The following is a 17,224-nucleotide window of genomic DNA, read 5'->3' as shown; positions in this document are numbered from 1 at the left end:
GCCCGGCGCCGCCTCCCCAAGGGGCGCAGCTCTGAGTCGGGAGCAGGCTCTGCGGGGAGGATCCAGATGTTGGGGGCGGGGAGGGCACTCAGTCTGCCCAGCGACCCCTCCCCAAGTGAGCGCGGCCCGGGATCCGCGGGGCAAGCGATGATCCGGGGACGGGAGCCTCTGCAGCGCGCCCCCTCCCACGCGTGCGCAGCCCGGGCCGGGCGTTGGGAGCGGGAGGGGTCGCGGGCGGCCACGTGGCCTCGAAGGAATGCGCGGGCGCGAGGGCAGGGAGCTGCCGAGAAACCGGCAGGCGCTGCGGCCAATGGGCGCCCGGAACGGTCTGGGCCCGCCAATGACAGCGTGGTGGGTGGAGCCGGCCGTCCGGGCGGGAGGGGCTGGGCGCATCCCTGTAGCCGGCGGACGCGCGATCCGGGACGGACGGGGTCGCGGGGGACGCGGGGGACGGCGGGGAACAGCAGGGGACTGCGGGTCACGTCCTGGCCGCCGAGGTGAGTGCGGGCCCCGGGGACCGTGGGTCCCCTCGCGGGATTTTGAGAGTTGCACTTCTGCCCGGCTCCCCCGAAATCGCTGGGTCCCACCCGAGGTGGCGGCGCCCCCGACCCCCTGCGCAGATGTTTCAGGGAAGGGGCTGAGAACTCCCCCAGCAGCTCCCCCTTCCGCGGTGCCCCCGGACCCTCAGGATAACGGCGCGGGCCTGGGCGGGGGGAGCAGGGACTGGCAGCAGGGACCCCCGGCCCCAGGGGCAGGAGCGAATCCCGATCGGCTGAAGGAGCCGGAGGGGCGAGCGGGCTGCGCCTGCGGCTCGTGCAGTAACTTAGATTTTCCGGTAAAGGAGAAGAATGCGGTCCGTCTCAGGATGGAGAGAAGGACCGGTGTAAGGAAAGCCGGCGTCTTTCCCCCGCACCCTACCTGTTCCCCTACCCCACCAGTTCCCCGCACCCCGTGTACCCCGCCTGTCCCTCAGCGCTCCCTGTTCACTCTGCACTCCACCAGTTCCCCGCACCCCAGGTGTTACCCCGCACCCCACCTGTCCCCCACACCCCACCTGTCCCCCCGCACCCCACCTGTGCCCTCGCACCCTACCTGTTCCCCCTGCACCCCACCTGTCCCCCCGCACCCCACCTGTCCCCCCACACCCCACCTGTCCCCCTGCACCCCACCTGTGCCCTCGCACCCTACCTGTTCCCCCTGCACCCCACCTGCCCCCACACCCCACCTGTTCCTCCACACCTCACCTGTTTACCCTGCACCCCAGATGTCCCCCGCACCGCAGCTGTCCCCCCACACCGCACCTGTTCCTCCGCACCCCACCTGTCCCCCTGCACCCTACCTGTTTATCCTGCATCCCACCTGTTCCCCCTGCACCCCACCTGTCTCTTGTACCCCACCTGTCCCCCCACACCCCGCCTGTCCCCCTGCACCCTACCTGTTTATCCTGTACCCCACCTGTTCCCCCTGCACCCCACCTGTCTCCTGTACCCCACGTGTCCCCCCACACCCCGCCTGTCTCCCTGCACCCCACCTGTCCCCTCGCACCCCACCTGTTCCCCCTGCACCCCACCTGTTCCCCCACACCCCACCTGTTTACCCTGCACCCCAGCTGTCCCCCGCACTGCAGCTGTCCCTCCACACCCCACCTGTTCCCCCGCACCGCACCTGTTCCCCTGCACCCTACCTGTTTATGCTGCACCCCACCTGTTCCCCCTGCACCCCACCTGTCTCCTGTACCCCACTTGTCCCCCTGCACCCCACCTGTCCCCTCGCACCCAACCTGTTCCTCCTGCACCCCACCTGTCCTCCCCGCAGCCCACCTGTTTCTGCACACTCCACCTGTTTACCCTGCACCCCAGCTGTACCCCCACACCCCACCTGTTCCCCTGCACCCCACCTGTTCACCTGCACCCCACCTGCCCCCCTGCACCCCACCTGTCCCCCAGCACCCCACCTGTCCCCCCGCACCCCACCTGTCCCCCGCACCCCACCTGTCCCCCATCACCCCACCTGTCTCCCCGCACCCCACCTGTCCCCCCGCACCCCACCTGTCCCCTCGCACCCCACCTGTCTCCCTGAAACCCACCTGTCCCCTGCACCTCACCTGTCTCCCCACACTCCACCTGTTTACCCTGCACCCCAGCTGTCCCTCGCACCCCAGCTGTCCCCTCCATACTCCACCTGTTCCCCTGCACCCCACAGCCCGCTGGTGCCCAAGAAGCCAAGGTAGATTATGAGAAGACTGACCTAGGTCTACAGGCGCCCTGCCCACCTGTTCCGTCCCCACTTCCCCTCCATGGGCCCCTGGGCCCTGAAGGTAAAGTCTGAGTACCCCTCCAGACTGTGGCCAGGAGGTCATTTTCCCAGGCAGCGGTAGACGAACTTGCTGCCGTCTGATATTGATTCCAGTCACTAACTTTTGCTGCAAGTAAAAATTCTCATTGACTCAAGGTGCAGCGGGTTTTAATTCTTTTCTCTGGTTAACCATAACCTGAGTACGGACTGGTCAGTATTCTAGATTCTGTGCAGGAGTGACTTAATTTCCATATAGGTGGAATGCTGCAAGGAGGAACAATTTCACTGCTGCTGATTTAATAATATGTTTTGAATACCTGCTTCATAGGAAATAATTTTTATTCGAAAAGAGAGATGATTACTGAGGTTTACACTTTGTATATTTTTAGAAACACACTTTGTCCCTCTCTGTCTCTTACGGCATTTGCTGGCTTTCGCAGCCAACATCGGCAGTTACGGATGCACAACTTTTTATAGTCAGATAAGACTTTCAGGATTTCTCAGCAGTAAGAAAACTCATTTGTGTAAGGTGCTATTTGTAATTCATTAGTTGTAGACAGTTGTGGGTGAAGTTAAAAGTTATTCAAAATAGCTTTTTATGTTTTTAAAAGTTGATGCTTGACTTCCAGATGTAACCACATTTGTCTTCTGGGTGCTTTGGTGTGCTGCCTTTCCTCTGCAGTTTGTGTGTGCATGTGTTTGTGTGTGTGCGCATGTGTTTGTGTTTGTGTGTATGTGTGTGCATGTGTGTGCATATGTGTGTGTATGTGTTTGTGTTTGTGTGTATGTGTGTGCGTGCGGGTGTGCGTTTGTTTGTGCGTATGTGTGCTGTGTGTGTGTGCGTGTGTGTGCGTTTGTGTGTGCGTGTGTTTGTGTGCGTGTGTGTGCTGTGTGTGTGTGCGTCTGTGTGCGTTTGTGTGTGCGTGTGTTTGTGTGCGTGTGTGCTGTGTGTGTGTGTGTGCTTTGTGTGTGTGCGTGTGTGTGAGTTGTAGATAGAGGCACTGGGTGGTGTGGAGGGTGTGGAGTTACAGACCTGGGTTGAGGTGGGGAAGCTTTTCCCTGACCCTGTGAGTCCAGGCTTCTCACGGGACTTGAGGGTGCTCACTTAAGAAGTTGCTAGAAGGCATTGTATGGGGAAGTGCTTCTTAAACAAAGATGTTTGGCATAAATTGGAGCAAACTGAAAATGCGCTAATGACGGTTGTATTCTGTAAGCGATGTGAAAACGTCATAGTGACATGTAAGAAACCACTGTTGTAGGCCTGTCCTTTACTACACAGTGTGTAGCAGGAAGCATGCAAAGAACAGCTCGGATCTGGAGATGCTCAGAGAATCTGTGTTTCATGCGTGCGTTGTTTATAGTTTGCCCGGGTAGAAAGGTAAGTGGCGTGAAATAAGACAGAAGGGAAGCATAGCTGTTAGTCATTCATGAGGGAGAATTTCAGCTCTCTCCCTTAACCAGGCTTTCTGGGAGTGTAATTTTGGAAGGAGCTCTGCAGTGGAAAGGGGTGGGCCAGGCCCAGGGGCTGCCAAGGGTCTGAGAGGCAGGGAGAGCAGAGGCAGGTGACCAGGAGGGGGCCTTGCCTGGGTTGCAGACAGGGCCACAGCCCCAGGTCCATCTAGGGAGGGGCAGGGTTACCTGTAAGGACAGGTGTGGCAAAGGGGCCCAGGGAGAATGCCCTGCCACCGGCCCGCACCCTGATACACACACACTTCTGCCACGTCTGCCACCCTACTCTGCTTCAGCCTGTTCATAGTTACCAGGTTTGGACATTTGGTTTTGGTTCTGTTTGTTTTCTGTGAGCAGTTTTCAAAATTTTAATTGAAAAAATGATCTTTTTTTTCTGAAACGGAGTCTCACTCTGTTGCCCAGGCTGGAGTGCAGTGGAGGGATGTCGGCTTGCTGCAGTCTTTGCTTCCCAGGTTCAAGCCATTCTCCTGCCTCTGCCTCCCAAGTAGCTGGGATTATAGGCACCCACCACAGTGCCCGGCTAATTTTTGTATTTGTAGTAGAGATGGGGTTTTGCCATGTTGGCCAGGCTGGTCTTCAACTCCGGACCTCAAGTGATCCACCTGCCTCAGCCTACCAAAGTGCTGGGATTACAGGCGTGAGCCACTGCATGCCCCGTCAAAATCATCATTTTTAATCGTGGATTATTCCTTTCCTTCCATCGTTGCCATTTCCTGCTTTTTGTTATATCATTAGAGTAAAGCAGGCCTGCCAGTAGAAGGTGCTGTCTGGGGGTTGTTGATATTTTATATTTTTGTTAAATGATCTGAAAAAGGTGTAAAATATTTTTAAAAATGTTTGGGTTCAAAGTTTTTCTCTTTCATGGGTCACCTTCTGATAGGGAAAATAACTTTGTAAAGTAAAATACGGTGTCCAGAGCTGTGACTGGTGCGGGGGCCCTTGTGAGGGAGCAGTGGGGAAGCATGTAGATTGTTACAGGCGCATGTAGAGATGCATGGCTGTCTGCGTAGAATAGGCCTGGCTACATCAGCATTGGCAGAGGTGGTAGTTACCATTTTGGCCATTCTAGGTTCCAATATCTTAATGACCGTCAGTCTCTGGGGACTCACAGTGGGGGTTTAATGAAGAAAACAGAAGGACTTGTTGTGATACCTCAACACTCTGCCACCACCGATAGCTACCGACAGCCGAGGCCCTTGTCGTCACCAGCTGAGTCAGGGTGAGTCAGGCTCCTGCAAGTCGTAGGTGTTGCTTCCGTGCTGAGGTCACGTTCTTTGTTTTGTTTTGTGCCCGTGGCTTGTGGTTAAGCTTTGGGGGCAGACCCTTACACTTGGATTTGGTCATTATTATGATGTTGTGGAAACGCGGTGTGGACATTTACTTTGGAATATAAATACCAAAAGGAAAACTTCAAAGTGTTCCAAGGGAATTTTGAACTTTTGTCCTCTCTTATTGATGTGGGTGATTAAGAGCGGGCTACATAGGAAAGGCCAAGGAATTACGTTTTGATAAACCGTGGCATGCACACTTACTGTTTTATTCTATGGTTTGCTTATTTTTTTTTTTCTGAAAGGAAAATAAAGCAGTGATTTCATTGCAGTTTCTGATTTTCTGTAAGGAACATGACAAAAGTGAGTCCAAGGAGCATTACATAAGCTAACGTGGTATTCAGTGCATATCTGGGCGGATGCAGAGGCTGGAAGGCCTCGAGCTTTGGAGAGGAAGCGGGCGGCAGGGCCTCCAGCACACCTGGGGGCACGGCCAGCCAGCCTGGCCAGGCTGAGCACTGCCTGCTTCCACAGCAGGGCTCACGTCGGGCCTGAGCTGGGTCGTCCCGATAGGATACCTGCGTGGGCCGTGTCGACACAACGCAGGGAGCTCCAGAGTTAATGACACTCCTGGTTCAGAAGCTCGGTGTGTTTTGTGTGAGAAGCGCTGAGCTATGACGGAAGGAATGTGGTGGTTCTTCCTCGCTGTGCGCGCAGGTCTGAGCCCGGCTGGGTCAGCGGCACTGAACCAGTGGGGTGTTGTAAGGCCCGGCCTGTGGGCGGTTGCCCTGTGTGGGCCTGGCCAGCTTGAGGTTCGCTGAGGGCTGGAGCCAGCCCCTGACCCTGGCCAGCCTGCTTGCTGCAGGAGTGATAAGAAAGTCGACTCATGCTTTGTTCTCAATCACTTGACTCAGCAGGCCCGTGGGAAGCAGCCCACACTAGAGGCCCTGATCCACGTCCAGCTGCCATCTGCGCCTCCAGGGAAGCCGCGGCTTCATGGCTTCATGTCGTTTGTGTGGGCTCTGTGCATTCAGGCAGCAGAGGCACTTCTTGCAGAGCAGGGTTGAGGAGAATTCTTTTCTCTGGAAGCTCTTGTCCTGTGTTAGGTAGAATAGGTCACTTTTCAGCTGCAGCTAAAGTCTAAACTAGCGTCATAGGTGCTAAGGGTTGCACAGCGGCGCAGTGCTCCGTTCGTGGTCCCGAATCCGGGGTCTGCGGAGGAAGAACGCGCAGCGAGGCCCGTGGATGCTGCTGGGACGGCGGCAGGCACCCTGCTCCTGGAATGGCGTTTAGACATGCACGTTTCTCCGTGATTTAATAGGAAGGAATGAAAGGTGCAGCATGTTGCCAGGTGATGAAAATATCTGGGGAGCGAGTCATAGGTAGTGGTAGCAAGAAGGAGAGGGTTATGTTGTCCAGTGTGCAGGCTCCGAAGTGATCTCCGCCAACAGTCAGAGGGCTGCAGTTTGGAGGCAGCTCCCGCTTGCTGTAAAGAGCCGCTTCCCTGCTCCGTTCTGTCTGCAGGAGCAGACGGCCCCAGAGGGCAAGGACTCCTGGTGACAAGTGGAGTATCAGACAAAGGCGGGGAGGGAGGCTGTGTGCGCGCACCTGTAATCCTGGGAGATTTCCACTGCAATCCGCAGGCATGCGTGGCAGGCGGCTCATTTCCCCTGAGGCTCAGGCGGCTCATTTCCCCTGAGGCTCAATTGGCTCATTTCCCGTGGGGCCCAGGCGGCTGTCCTTGGTGGGCGCTTGACTCCTGGGCGTGGCTTCTGTCCAGCATCCAGGCTGCCAGGAGCCTCCGGGGGCCGTGCAAACACCTGTGAACACCTTCTTGGTCCCTCGAGGCCTTTCTCTATTATCTTAGATTTAGTGCCCTTTTGTGCTTATGTGTTTTTTAAATAAAGTTTTTATACTTGATTTAACTTCTATAAAAAGAAACAACATTTACACATGAAGAAAATCTACCTGCGGCCATATGACAAGCACCGACAAATCTGGAAATGACCTATTAAGAGACAGGTGTTTCATGAATACTGCCACGTGCTAAGTACTAAGTGCTCTCACACCCCAAGACAGGGCGTGAACCGCAGAGGCCCTGTGCTTGCCCTGGGGTGCTGGCATCCTTGTGTTTAGGAAAGATGATTTAAAAAGTAAAGTAATATGATGAAAAGCTGTGGAAAGATAAGGCATACATGGGGCTACAAGGTGAAAAAATAAGGCATACACGGGGCTACAAGGTGCGGAGAGGAGAGATTTGAAATTGAATAGGAGCCATGGCAGGCGAGGCCCCAAGAGAATGGGGTCATTGCCTGAAATGCCAATGGAGCCGAGAGATGAGCTGAGCCCACGTCCACAGAAGCCCATTCCCAGTGGGAGGAACAGCGTCTGCGCGGCCCTGAGGTGGTGCACCCAGCATGTCCGGGAACAGCAGGTCGGCCAGGGCTGGAGGGCCGAAGGAGAGAGGGGACTGGTGAATGCCAGGTCAGCGGGGGAACTGCATGGGAAGAAGCCTTGGAGGCTCCTTGTGTCAGAGTGGATGGAAGGGTCACCCGCCAGACCCATGGAGGGACGGTGTGGGAGAGCCATGGAGGGGCCATGTGACAGAGAGCTGTAGCAGACAGGGTGATGGACATCCATGGAGGGACAGTGTGTGGCAGCTGTGGAGGGACAGTGTGACATCCGTGGAGGGACAGTGGCAGCCGTGGAGGGACAGTGTGACGGCCGTGGAGGGACAGTGGCAGGCATGGAGGGACAGTGTGACATCCATGAAGGGACAGTGTGACATCTGTGGAGGGACAGTGTGACGGCCGTGGGGGGATAGTGTGATGGCCATGGAGGGGCAGTGTGACATCCGGGGAGGGGCAGTGTGACGGCTGTGGAGGGACAGTGTGACAGCCGTGGAGGGACGGTGTGACATCCGTAGAGGGACGGTGTGACGGCCGTGGAGAGACAGTGTGACATCCGTGGAGGGACAGTGTGACATCCGTGGAGGGACAGTGTGATGGCCGTGGAGGGACAGTGTGACATCCGTGGAGAAACAGTGTGACATCCGTGGAGGGGCAGTGTGACATCCGTGGAGGGACAGTGTGACTGCCGTGGAGGGACAGTGTGACATCCGTGGAGGGACAGTGATGGCCGTGGAGGGACAGTGTGACATCTGTGGAGAGACAGTGTGACATCCGTGGAGGGACAGTGTGACGGCCGTGGAGGGACAGTGTGACATCCGTGGAGAGACAGTGTGACGGACGTGGAGAGACAGTGTGACATCCTTGGAGAGACAGTGTGACGGCCGTGCAGGGACAGTGTGACGGACGTGGAGGGACAGTGGCAGCCGTGGAGGGGCCGTGCACAGTGAGTGGTGACCGAGTTGGGACGCAAAGACCGCCCCATGCTGCTGGGATTGCTGGTGTCAGCACCCACTGCAGAGCCCTGTGCTGCGGGTCATGTACTGCTGTGCGTGTCGTGCACTGCTCACTCCTGGGCACCTGCACAGGGTGCTCCAGATGGAGTCACTTTTCAGTGTGTTGACTTTCACGTCGATGACAGGCAGCTTTTTCTCATTCTCCCCATGGGGTCCTATGGGGCTGTGGCCCTGGGTCAGGAGTGTCCTGGAGGGTGACGCATGGCCAGATGGAGTTGGACGGGCGCCCTTCCCGCAGCTGCCTGTGGAAACCAGCAAGTCAGCAGGAGGGGAGGGTGGTGCCTGAGCCTGTGGGTGTGGCCGGGTGGGGACTGGGTGTGGGGACAGGAGTCTGTGGAATGCGGCTCTTCCTCCTGACTGTGGGGCTGGAGGCGCAGCGGTGGGTCGAGGGTGGTTTAGTCCACGCAGGGGGTCCTGTGGCCCCGCTCTGCTGGTGCCTGTCTGAGGGGCAGCTGCGGTCGAGTCACCACGCTGCTCCAAGTGAGTCTCCCAAGGGCTCCAAGGTATGGAGCGTCCTTAGATGCCCAGAGGAGTCGCGGTGGCAGGGGGCACGTTGTGCCCAAGGCTGTGTCGAGGGTCATGTCGAGGGTCAGCAACCACCCTTGCTATGGACAGAGAGACAGGCAGCGGTAGAGACAGAGACAGAGAGAGGCAGAGGCAGAGACAGAGGCAGAGATAGAGACTGGCAGAGACAGAGGCAGAGAGAGACAGAGATAGGCAGAGACAGAGAGAGACAGAGGCAGAGAGAGAGAGAGACAGAGACAGAGGGAGACAGAGACTGAGAGAGACAGAGGCAGAAGCAGAGACAGAGGCAGAGGCAGAGATAGAGACAGAGAGACTGGCAGAGAGAGACAGAGAGAGGCAGAGGCAGAGACAGAGGCAGAGACAGACAGAGGCAGAGACAGAGGCAGAGACAGAGGCAGAGACAGAGGCAGAGACAGAGACAGAGATAGAGACTGGCAGAGACAGAGGCAGAGAGAGACAGAGGCAGAGAGAGACAGAGATAGGCAGAGACAGAGAGAGACAGAGGCAGAAGCAGAGAGAGATAGAGACAGAGACAGAGGGAGACAGAGACTGAGAGAGACAGACAGAGAGAGACAGAGGCAGAGAGAGACAGAGGCAGAGAGAGACAGAGACAGAGAAAGGCAGAGGCAGAGGCAGAGGCAGAGGCAGAGGCAGAGGCAGAGGCAGAGGCAGGCTACAGCCTGGGACTTTCAGCCGCTGCCACTGTGTCCACCCCAACAATGGCCCTCACGGCTGCCTCTCGCTCTTCTTTGGTGCCCTGTTACCGCCTCCGAACCCCCACCCCCAGGATGCCTGCCTTCCTCTCTGGTCTCTTCCCAGCCCTGTGTCAGCCCCCTATCCATGCCAGGACCTGGGCAGTCCCCAGGCTGCTGCTGCCCTCATGCCCAGCCCGGATTGCTTCCTGAACCCTTTCCAGCAAGCAGTCTCCTTTCCTGCAGATCCCAGCCCCACTGCCTTCTTTAGGAAGCCCTCCTGGCTGCTGACCCCCGTCCCAAGCTCCCTGTGCTGCTTCCTTGGGAGGGAGTCTTGGCTGGCACCGTGCACCTCAGCCTCCATTGCATCGATGACCCCTCCCCAAGTGTTCGGCACACAGCATTGGTGGGGAGCCGTGTCGGGGCTGCTGGAAGCCCCCCAGTGACCACTCCTGCTTGGGGGCACTAGAGGAGGGGAGACAAGCAGACGCATGCAGCTCCAGCCCTCCCGGGGAAGGGTAAGCAGGGCTGGGCTGCCTGCAGCGACTGCAGAGGCCTGGGGCACGCAGCTGTCTGGACGCCACCCTCACCCATCAGGGGTGGACTCTCACGGAGCAGGCAGCTCTGCCCGGGTGAATGGACACTGCGGCGGCGGATCCGGGGCTGCTTGTCCCCTCCCCAGCATGTGGCGCAGAGAGGGGCACACCTGCTCTGGGCTCGGGCGGGTTGATTCTGACCCATTTAGCTTGTGATTGACCGTTTTATAAAGCCTTTGTGAGACTGAATGCATTCGCTTCTCTTTTCACTGATTTTTCTTTTCTGGGAGCATGCAGAGGAGGGGAGAAGGTCCCATGGAGACGATCTCAGTCCGAGGTGAGCAGAGTGTAATGGTGAGAAGGTGGCAGAGGCAGAGACATAGGCCCAGGGAGGACCCTGGAGAGAGGGGCTGCTGGGTGCCACGTGCCCTGAGACTCAGTCACAGCTGCGCTCTGAGGCCAAATCCAGATGGTCACAAAACACAAACCCAGGACAGCAGGGTTCTCCCGAGTCTTAGAGAAGAAGCTCTTTCCTCCCTCCTTCCCTTCCTCTGTCCGTCCATCCATCCGCTTTCCGTAAGGTCCTCACAGACCTCTGGAAACATTCAGTGGAAAGGGCTGGCGTGTTTGGCTTGCTGTGGCGTTCGGTTGAGTTAACCATGACATTCCAGAAGGACTCCCGCCGTAGACTTTGTGTCCTTTTACGTTTCCCCCTCGTGGATTTATGTCTTCAGTTGGAACCTTATGAATGTGAAATTGTTCGAGTGCAGAATGCCGGGGCCGCAGGGGTTTCCTGGCTCCCGTGGTGCATCAGGGGTGGGATGTGTAGAGGCCGCACAGCCTTGGACACCGGCCACCCAGCACCTGGCTTCTGGTCCCAGGCTCCTGGCTCTGTCCTCTGGGCCACTTCACCCCCAGGTGGGAGGATGGAGGAAATGGCCCCTGCGTCATTCGCCAAGCGGGTCCGCCGTGGCGCTCTGAGCTCGGCTCGGTCGGGGAGTGCTGGGTGCTGATGGCCCCCAGCCCACGTCTGGTGAGGCACTGGGACATCCCACGCTCTTGCAGTCTGTGGCGCGGTCACAGGATGTGGGTGGTTCAGCCTGCCGCCCCCACCTTTGCAGGGCCATGGGGGCAGGAGGGGTGGGCTATAGGAAACCGTCCAGGGGGCCCAGGATGCTTGAGGCCTGAGTGCCGGGCGGGGCTGATCACTAAGTGAAGAGCGGGGCACTTCACAGGCACAGAGCCTGTCCCTGCCCCAGGTGCGTCTCTGAAACTACTCTGCAGCCCTGTGAGTCGGTGCCGTTCCTGTGCAGCTGAGGCTGTGGGGGTACAAGCAGGTCGAGGGCCTGTGTGGTTGGGAAGTGCTGAGCTGGGGCAGATGCAGACAGGCTCCTGGCACAGGCTCCAGCCCTGCCGCCCCTGCGGCTGTTTCCCAGGTGGAGGCCCTGGGTCATGGTGACTTCCTCCTGCGCAGGAGTCAGCATGACAGCTCATGCTAGCGCGCTCATGCCATCCTGAAGCACTGACTGGAAAGGTGCCCGTGGAACGTCCCTGGGTCTTCAGCCGGCGTCCTTCCCACCCTGCATTCCTCCTAGATGGGCTCCCCTGAGCATCTTTTGCAGGCCTGGGCACATGGTGAAAGGCACAGACAGCACGATTGCAGCACAGGTGCGGGTGTGTCCCCACAGTCATGCGGAACAGCGTCAGGGAGCGCAGTGGCTGTGCTGTCTGTAAACGCTTGTAGAAGGTGGGGCTGCGGCCTGACGCACACGGCATGAAACGGTCCTTCAGCCTCGGTGTCTCTGGGCTACCTCTCTGACTGAATGCATCATCTTTTTGTTTAAAACCACAATCCAGGCCAGGCGGGGTGGCTCATGCCTGTAATCCCAGCACTTTGGGAGGCCGAGGCAGGCGGATCACGAGGTCCCCAGAGGACAGAGCCGGGAGCCTGGGACCAGAAGCCAGGTGCTGGGTGGCCGGTGTGCAAGGCTGTGCGGCCTCTGCACATCCCACCCCTGATGCACCACGGGAGCCAGGAAACCCCTGTGGCCCCGGCATTCTGGCTAACATGGTGAAATCTCGTCTCTACTGAAAATACAAAAAATTACCTGGGCGTGGTGGCGGTGCCTGTAGTCCCAGCTACTCGGGAGGCTGAGGCAGGAGAATGGCGTGAACCCGGGAGGCAGAGCTTGCAGTGAGCCGAGATCGCGCCACTGCACTCCAGCCTGGGCGACAAGAGCGAGACTCTGTCGCAAAACAACAACAACAACAACAACAACAACAACAAAACCACACAATCCAAATGCACAATGAAATCTTTCATTAAGATGCTTAAATTGGAAAATTACAGCAATCATGAAACAAAGTCTGCAGCCCAGGCAGGTATGAGCTCATGCTGCACGCTGCTGGGGATAGAGTGTTTTGAAAGTGGAGTCTTTTGCTCTGCCCCCACGGTCCATCAGACCTGCACCAGGGCAGGGAGAGTGAGCCCCAGCCCAACCCCCACCACTGAAAACGATGCCTATGAGGTCCAGGTGAGTCACCTGTGGGGAGTTGCCGGCCACGTGGGCTGACGGACACTGCTGGAAGATTGCACAGAGAAGGCAGTCTCTAAACCCCTGGGATTCAGGGAGCTGGGATGTTTTGTGTGGCCTGGAGGTTCTAGGGACACAGATACTTCTCACAGCAGGTCCAAGTTGGGGGAGCAGGCTGTGGGGGGAGGAGCACATGCTGCCATGGGCTGTGTAGGGCGCACAGGCAGCTCGGAGTCCAGAAACAAAGGCGTGGTTTCTGTGTCAGCCCCTGATATGGTTTGGCTGTGTCACCACCCAAATCTCAACTTGAATTGTATCTCCCAGAATTCCCACATGTTGTGGGAGGGACCCAGGGAGAGGTAACCGAATCATCAGGGCTGGTCTTTCCTGTGCTGTTCTCCTTATAGTGAGTAAGTCTCATGAGATCTGATGGTTTTATCAGGGGTTTCCACTTTTGCTTCTTTCTCATTTTCTTTTGCCGCCGCCATGTAAGAAGTGCCTTTCACCTCCCACCATGACTCTGAGGCCTCCCAAGCCATGTGGAACTGTAAGTCCAATTAAAACTCTTTTTGTTCCCAGTCTCAGGTATGTCTTTATCAGCAGCATGAAAGCAGACTAATACAGCCTTCTAGAAATTTTCCTTCTTAGGAATGCAGTTTTTAAGGGACACTAATTTGGAAGGAAATTTTTGCAGTTTGCAGTCTGCCTGACACTTGTGTATGGGTCAGATGCCAGTGGTAGGGCAAGGCCTGGGCCAGAATCTGACAGTCGCTTCCCAGCTGTAGAGCCAGGGGCTGCTGTGGGCTGCGCAGAGCTGCAGGAGGGTCGGGGGCATGCTTTCTGCACAGGGCTGCCCTGCAGACTTGCGGAGCTGATGCAGGCAGACGCCATGGTAGGTGCTGGGTGAAGGGTGAGCTGTCACCCTTAAAAAGCTCCAGGCATAAAAAGGAGTAATGCCCAGGCTTGTTCATCTTTCCGTTGGTCCTAACATTAAGATTCTCAGTGGAAAAATGAGAAATCAATTTGACTCATTTTTATGCATTTTAGTAGAGAAACAAATAGCATGAATGAGATTTACACAGTATGGTTTAAAACCTGGAGATTAAACAGCAGGGCTCAAGGAAACAGAATTCCCTGAAGGCACAAAGCCATGTGGCTGTCAGGTGGAGCGTGCTAGTGTGGTGTTCATTCTTGAACAGACCTGGCAGGCGTACAGCTGGCCTTGTCTAGGGCAGGAAGGGGGAAGAGCGTGCTTCTGGCCCTGCCATTTGCGAACAGAGCGTGGGTCACAAAGGGAGGGCGCCGATTTTCTCTGAAGCCCGAGGCTGCCTGGCTCCTTGGCCGCGTCATGTTACTAATGTTGGGCAGGTGAATCTGTGACCTTTGTTTCTTCAGCAGTTGAGAAACTGAGGGATACCACGCGCCTCACAGTGAGTAAAGGTGGTGAGGACTCCGGGTCGTGGGGACGCTGCTTCTCACTCTCACAGGCGCTGTAGGTACAGTTTCCTCCTCCGTCTCCTCTCAGGACTGCAAAGTTCAAAGGTGTTTATTCATTGTCTCCTCCGCAGAGTTCAGGGCGTTTATTCATTGTCTCTTCTTCGTATCGTGGATGCATCTTCGTCTGTCCTGTTCCCCGAGGTCCTGGTACACCATGGAAGGAAAAGACATTGGGCTGGACCCACCAGGGGTGCTGGGGGTGCCTGGTGCCTCCCTTTCTCTAACGGGCCTGGACTCCATCTCCAGCGATGCTGATGTGTGAGATGGCATTGGCCCTGGTGCCAGCGTCCCAGGGAAAGATGACATCAACCTAAACTCTTGAGGATTCATAGCTGTGCTGGAGCATTGTTAATTTTCTTTGTTGGGAGATGCTGTAGCCGTGGAACGTACTCTTCTTCCATCCGGCTCTGAGGCCGCCGAGTCATCCAGGCCCAGCTGACGAATGAAGGAGTCCTCTCCTTCCCACAGCCACCCCGCGCCCGCCCAGCCTGGGGAGAAGCCATCCCTCCCTCTGCCCTCAGGGTGGCAGTCAGCGTCAGGTCCTGCTGCTGTGTGCGCACCGGCAGTCCTCTTCAGACCCCACATGTCCATTCCTTCAGAGAGCCACGCACTCTTCAGCACAGTTGGTGTTGGCTGAATATTTTTGACTGAGGCTGAAGGGTCATTTTGGGTTTTGTCTGTGTCTCGGAGCCAGTGTGGTCCTCTCTGTCCATGGTATCCGATTGTCGGAAGTATTGATGCCATCTGGCGTGGGGGCCGTCCAGCGTGGGGGCCATCTGGCGTGGGGGCTGTCTGATGTGGGGGGGGCCATCCAGCGTGGAAGCTGTCTGGAGTGGATGCCGTCCGATGTGGGGACTGTCTGGTGTGGAAGCTGTCTGGTGTGGAAGCTGTCTGGTGTGGGGACTGTCTGGTGTGGAAGCTGTCTGGTGTGGGGACTGTCTGGTGTGGAAGCTGTCTGGTGTGGGGACTGTCTGGTGTGGGGACTGTCTGGTGTGGAAGCTGTCTGGTGTGGGGACTGTCTGGTGTGGGGACTGTCTGGTGTGGAAGCTGTCTGGTGTGGGGACTGTCTGGTGTGGGGACTGTCTGGTGTGGAAGCTGTCTGGTGTGGAAGCTGTCTGGTGTGGGGACTGTCTGGTGTGGAAGCTGTCTGGTGTGGGGACTGTCTGGTGTGGAAGCTGTCTGGTGTGGGGACTGTCTGGTGTGGGGACTGTCAGGTGTGGGGACTGTCTGGTGTGGGGACTGTCTGGTGTGGAAGCTGTCTTGTGTGGAAGCTGCCTGGTGTGGGGACTGTCTGGTGTGAGGACTGTCTGGTGTGGGGACTGTCTGGTGTGGGGACTGTCTTGTGTGGAAGCTGTCTGGTGTGGGGACTGTCTGGTGTGGGGACTGTCTGGTGTGGAAGCTGTCTGGTGTGGGGACTGTCTGGTGTGGGGACTGTCTGGTGTGGGGACTGTCTGGTGTGGAAGCTGTCTGGTGTGGAAGCTGTCTGGTGTGGGGACTGTCTGGTGTGGGGACTGTCTGGTGTGGAAGCTGTCTGGTGTGGGGACTGTCTGGTGTGGGGACTGTCTGGTGTGGAAGCTGTCTGGTGTGGGGACTGTCTGGTGTGGGGACTGTCTGGTGTGGGGACTGTCTGGTGTGGGGACTGTCTTGTGTGGAAGCTGTCTGGTGTGGGGACTGTCTGGTGTGGGGACTGTCTGGTGTGGAAGCTGTCTGGTGTGGGGACTGTCTGGTGTGGGGACTGTCTGGTGTGGGGACTGTCTGGTGTGGAAGCTGTCTGGTGTGGAAGCTGTCTGGTGTGGGGACTGTCTGGTGTGGGGACTGTCTGGTGTGGAAGCTGTCTGGTGTGGGGACTGTCTGGTGTGGGGACTGTCTGGTGTGGGGACTGTCAGGTGTGGGGACTGTCTGGTGTGGGGACTGTCTGGTGTGGAAGCTGTCTGGTGTGGGGACTGTCTGGTGTGGGGACTGTCTGGTGTGGAAGCTGTCTGGTGTGGGGACTGTCTGGTGTGGGGACTGTCTGGTGTGGGGACTGTCAGGTGTGGGGACTGTCTGGTGTGGGGACTGTCTGGTGTGGAAGCTGTCTGGTGTGGGGACTGTCTGGTGTGGGGACTGTCAGGTGTGGGGACTGTCTGGTGTGGGGACTGTCTGGTGTGGAAGCTGTCTGGTGTGGGGACTGTCTGGTGTGGGGACTGTCTGGTGTGGAAGCTGTCTGGTGTGGAAGCTGTCTGGTGTGGGGACTGTCTGGTGTGGAAGCTGTCTGGTGTGGGGACTGTCTGGTGTGGGGACTGTCTGGTGTGGAAGCTGTCTGGTGTGGAAGCTGTCTGGTGTGGGGACTGTCTGGTGTGGGGACTGTCTGGTGTGGAAGCTGTATGGTGTGGGGACTGTCTGGTGTGGGGACTGTCTGGTGTGGGGACTGTCTGGTGTGGATGCTGCACTTGTCTCTGAGGATTCCTTCCATGAGTGTCACTCCCCCCATTCACTGTTGTGGTCCAAGCATGTCTGTCTGACCTTAACTTGGAAATGACAGCTTTCCTTCCAAGGATAACATCCTTTGTCATCCCGTGGAATCACTGCTGGGCTGGAGAGGGTGGGCCCCTCCCGCCTCACGGCTGCGCTGGCTGGCCCTCGGACCCTGTCTCGTTGCACAGAGAGCTCACCGGCAAGGGCACCCGATGTGGATCTTGTGACTCCCCACATATTCTAGGTGGAGTGATGACCTCACTTGCCCCGTCTCCTGGCCGGCGGGTGGAAGGGCAGGGACGTGCCGTCGGGGCCTGGGCCGGGCTCTGGGTGCTCACATCAGCCACCCACCCTCAGCTGTGGCCTTCGCGTCAGCCACCGCCCTCAGCTGTAGCCTTCACATCAGCCACCCGCCCTGGTCCGTAGCCTTTGCGTCAGCCACCCGCCCTCAGCTGTAGCCTTCCTGTCAGCCACCCGCCCTCAGCTGTAGCCTTGGATGAGTGTCTCAAGTCTCCCCACCAGTGGTTTC

The 17,224-nt window shown here is 57.5% G+C and overlaps 2 protein-coding genes across 3 annotated transcripts in view; both read left to right on the top strand.

The window, feature by feature from the left end:
* Positions 1 to 256: 256 nt before the first annotated feature.
* On the top strand, positions 257 to 4,945 carry LOC134736643 (collagen alpha-1(I) chain-like). Its single transcript, XM_063639208.1, has 2 exons — positions 257 to 883; positions 4,835 to 4,945. The coding sequence occupies exons 1-2, from the start codon at positions 257 to 259 to the stop codon at positions 4,847 to 4,849; spliced, it is 642 nt and encodes a 213-aa protein (XP_063495278.1). The 3' UTR covers positions 4,850 to 4,945.
* The window catches only part of ARHGEF10 (Rho guanine nucleotide exchange factor 10), a 129,033-nt gene continuing 112,199 nt past the window's right edge, over positions 391 to 17,224 (top strand). For both annotated transcript variants that reach the window (XM_055289424.2, XM_063638172.1), the window contains exon 1: positions 391 to 497. The gene's annotated coding sequence lies outside the window, so the exon portion shown is untranslated. The remainder of the gene's footprint in view (positions 498 to 17,224) is intronic.

This window comes from Symphalangus syndactylus, chromosome 1 (assembly GCF_028878055.3).
Source record: "Symphalangus syndactylus isolate Jambi chromosome 1, NHGRI_mSymSyn1-v2.1_pri, whole genome shotgun sequence".
NCBI classification, from domain to species: Eukaryota; Metazoa; Chordata; class Mammalia; order Primates; family Hylobatidae; genus Symphalangus; species Symphalangus syndactylus.
Note: the sequence above shows the minus strand (reverse complement) of the source record. Positions and strands in the feature narration are given on the sequence as shown.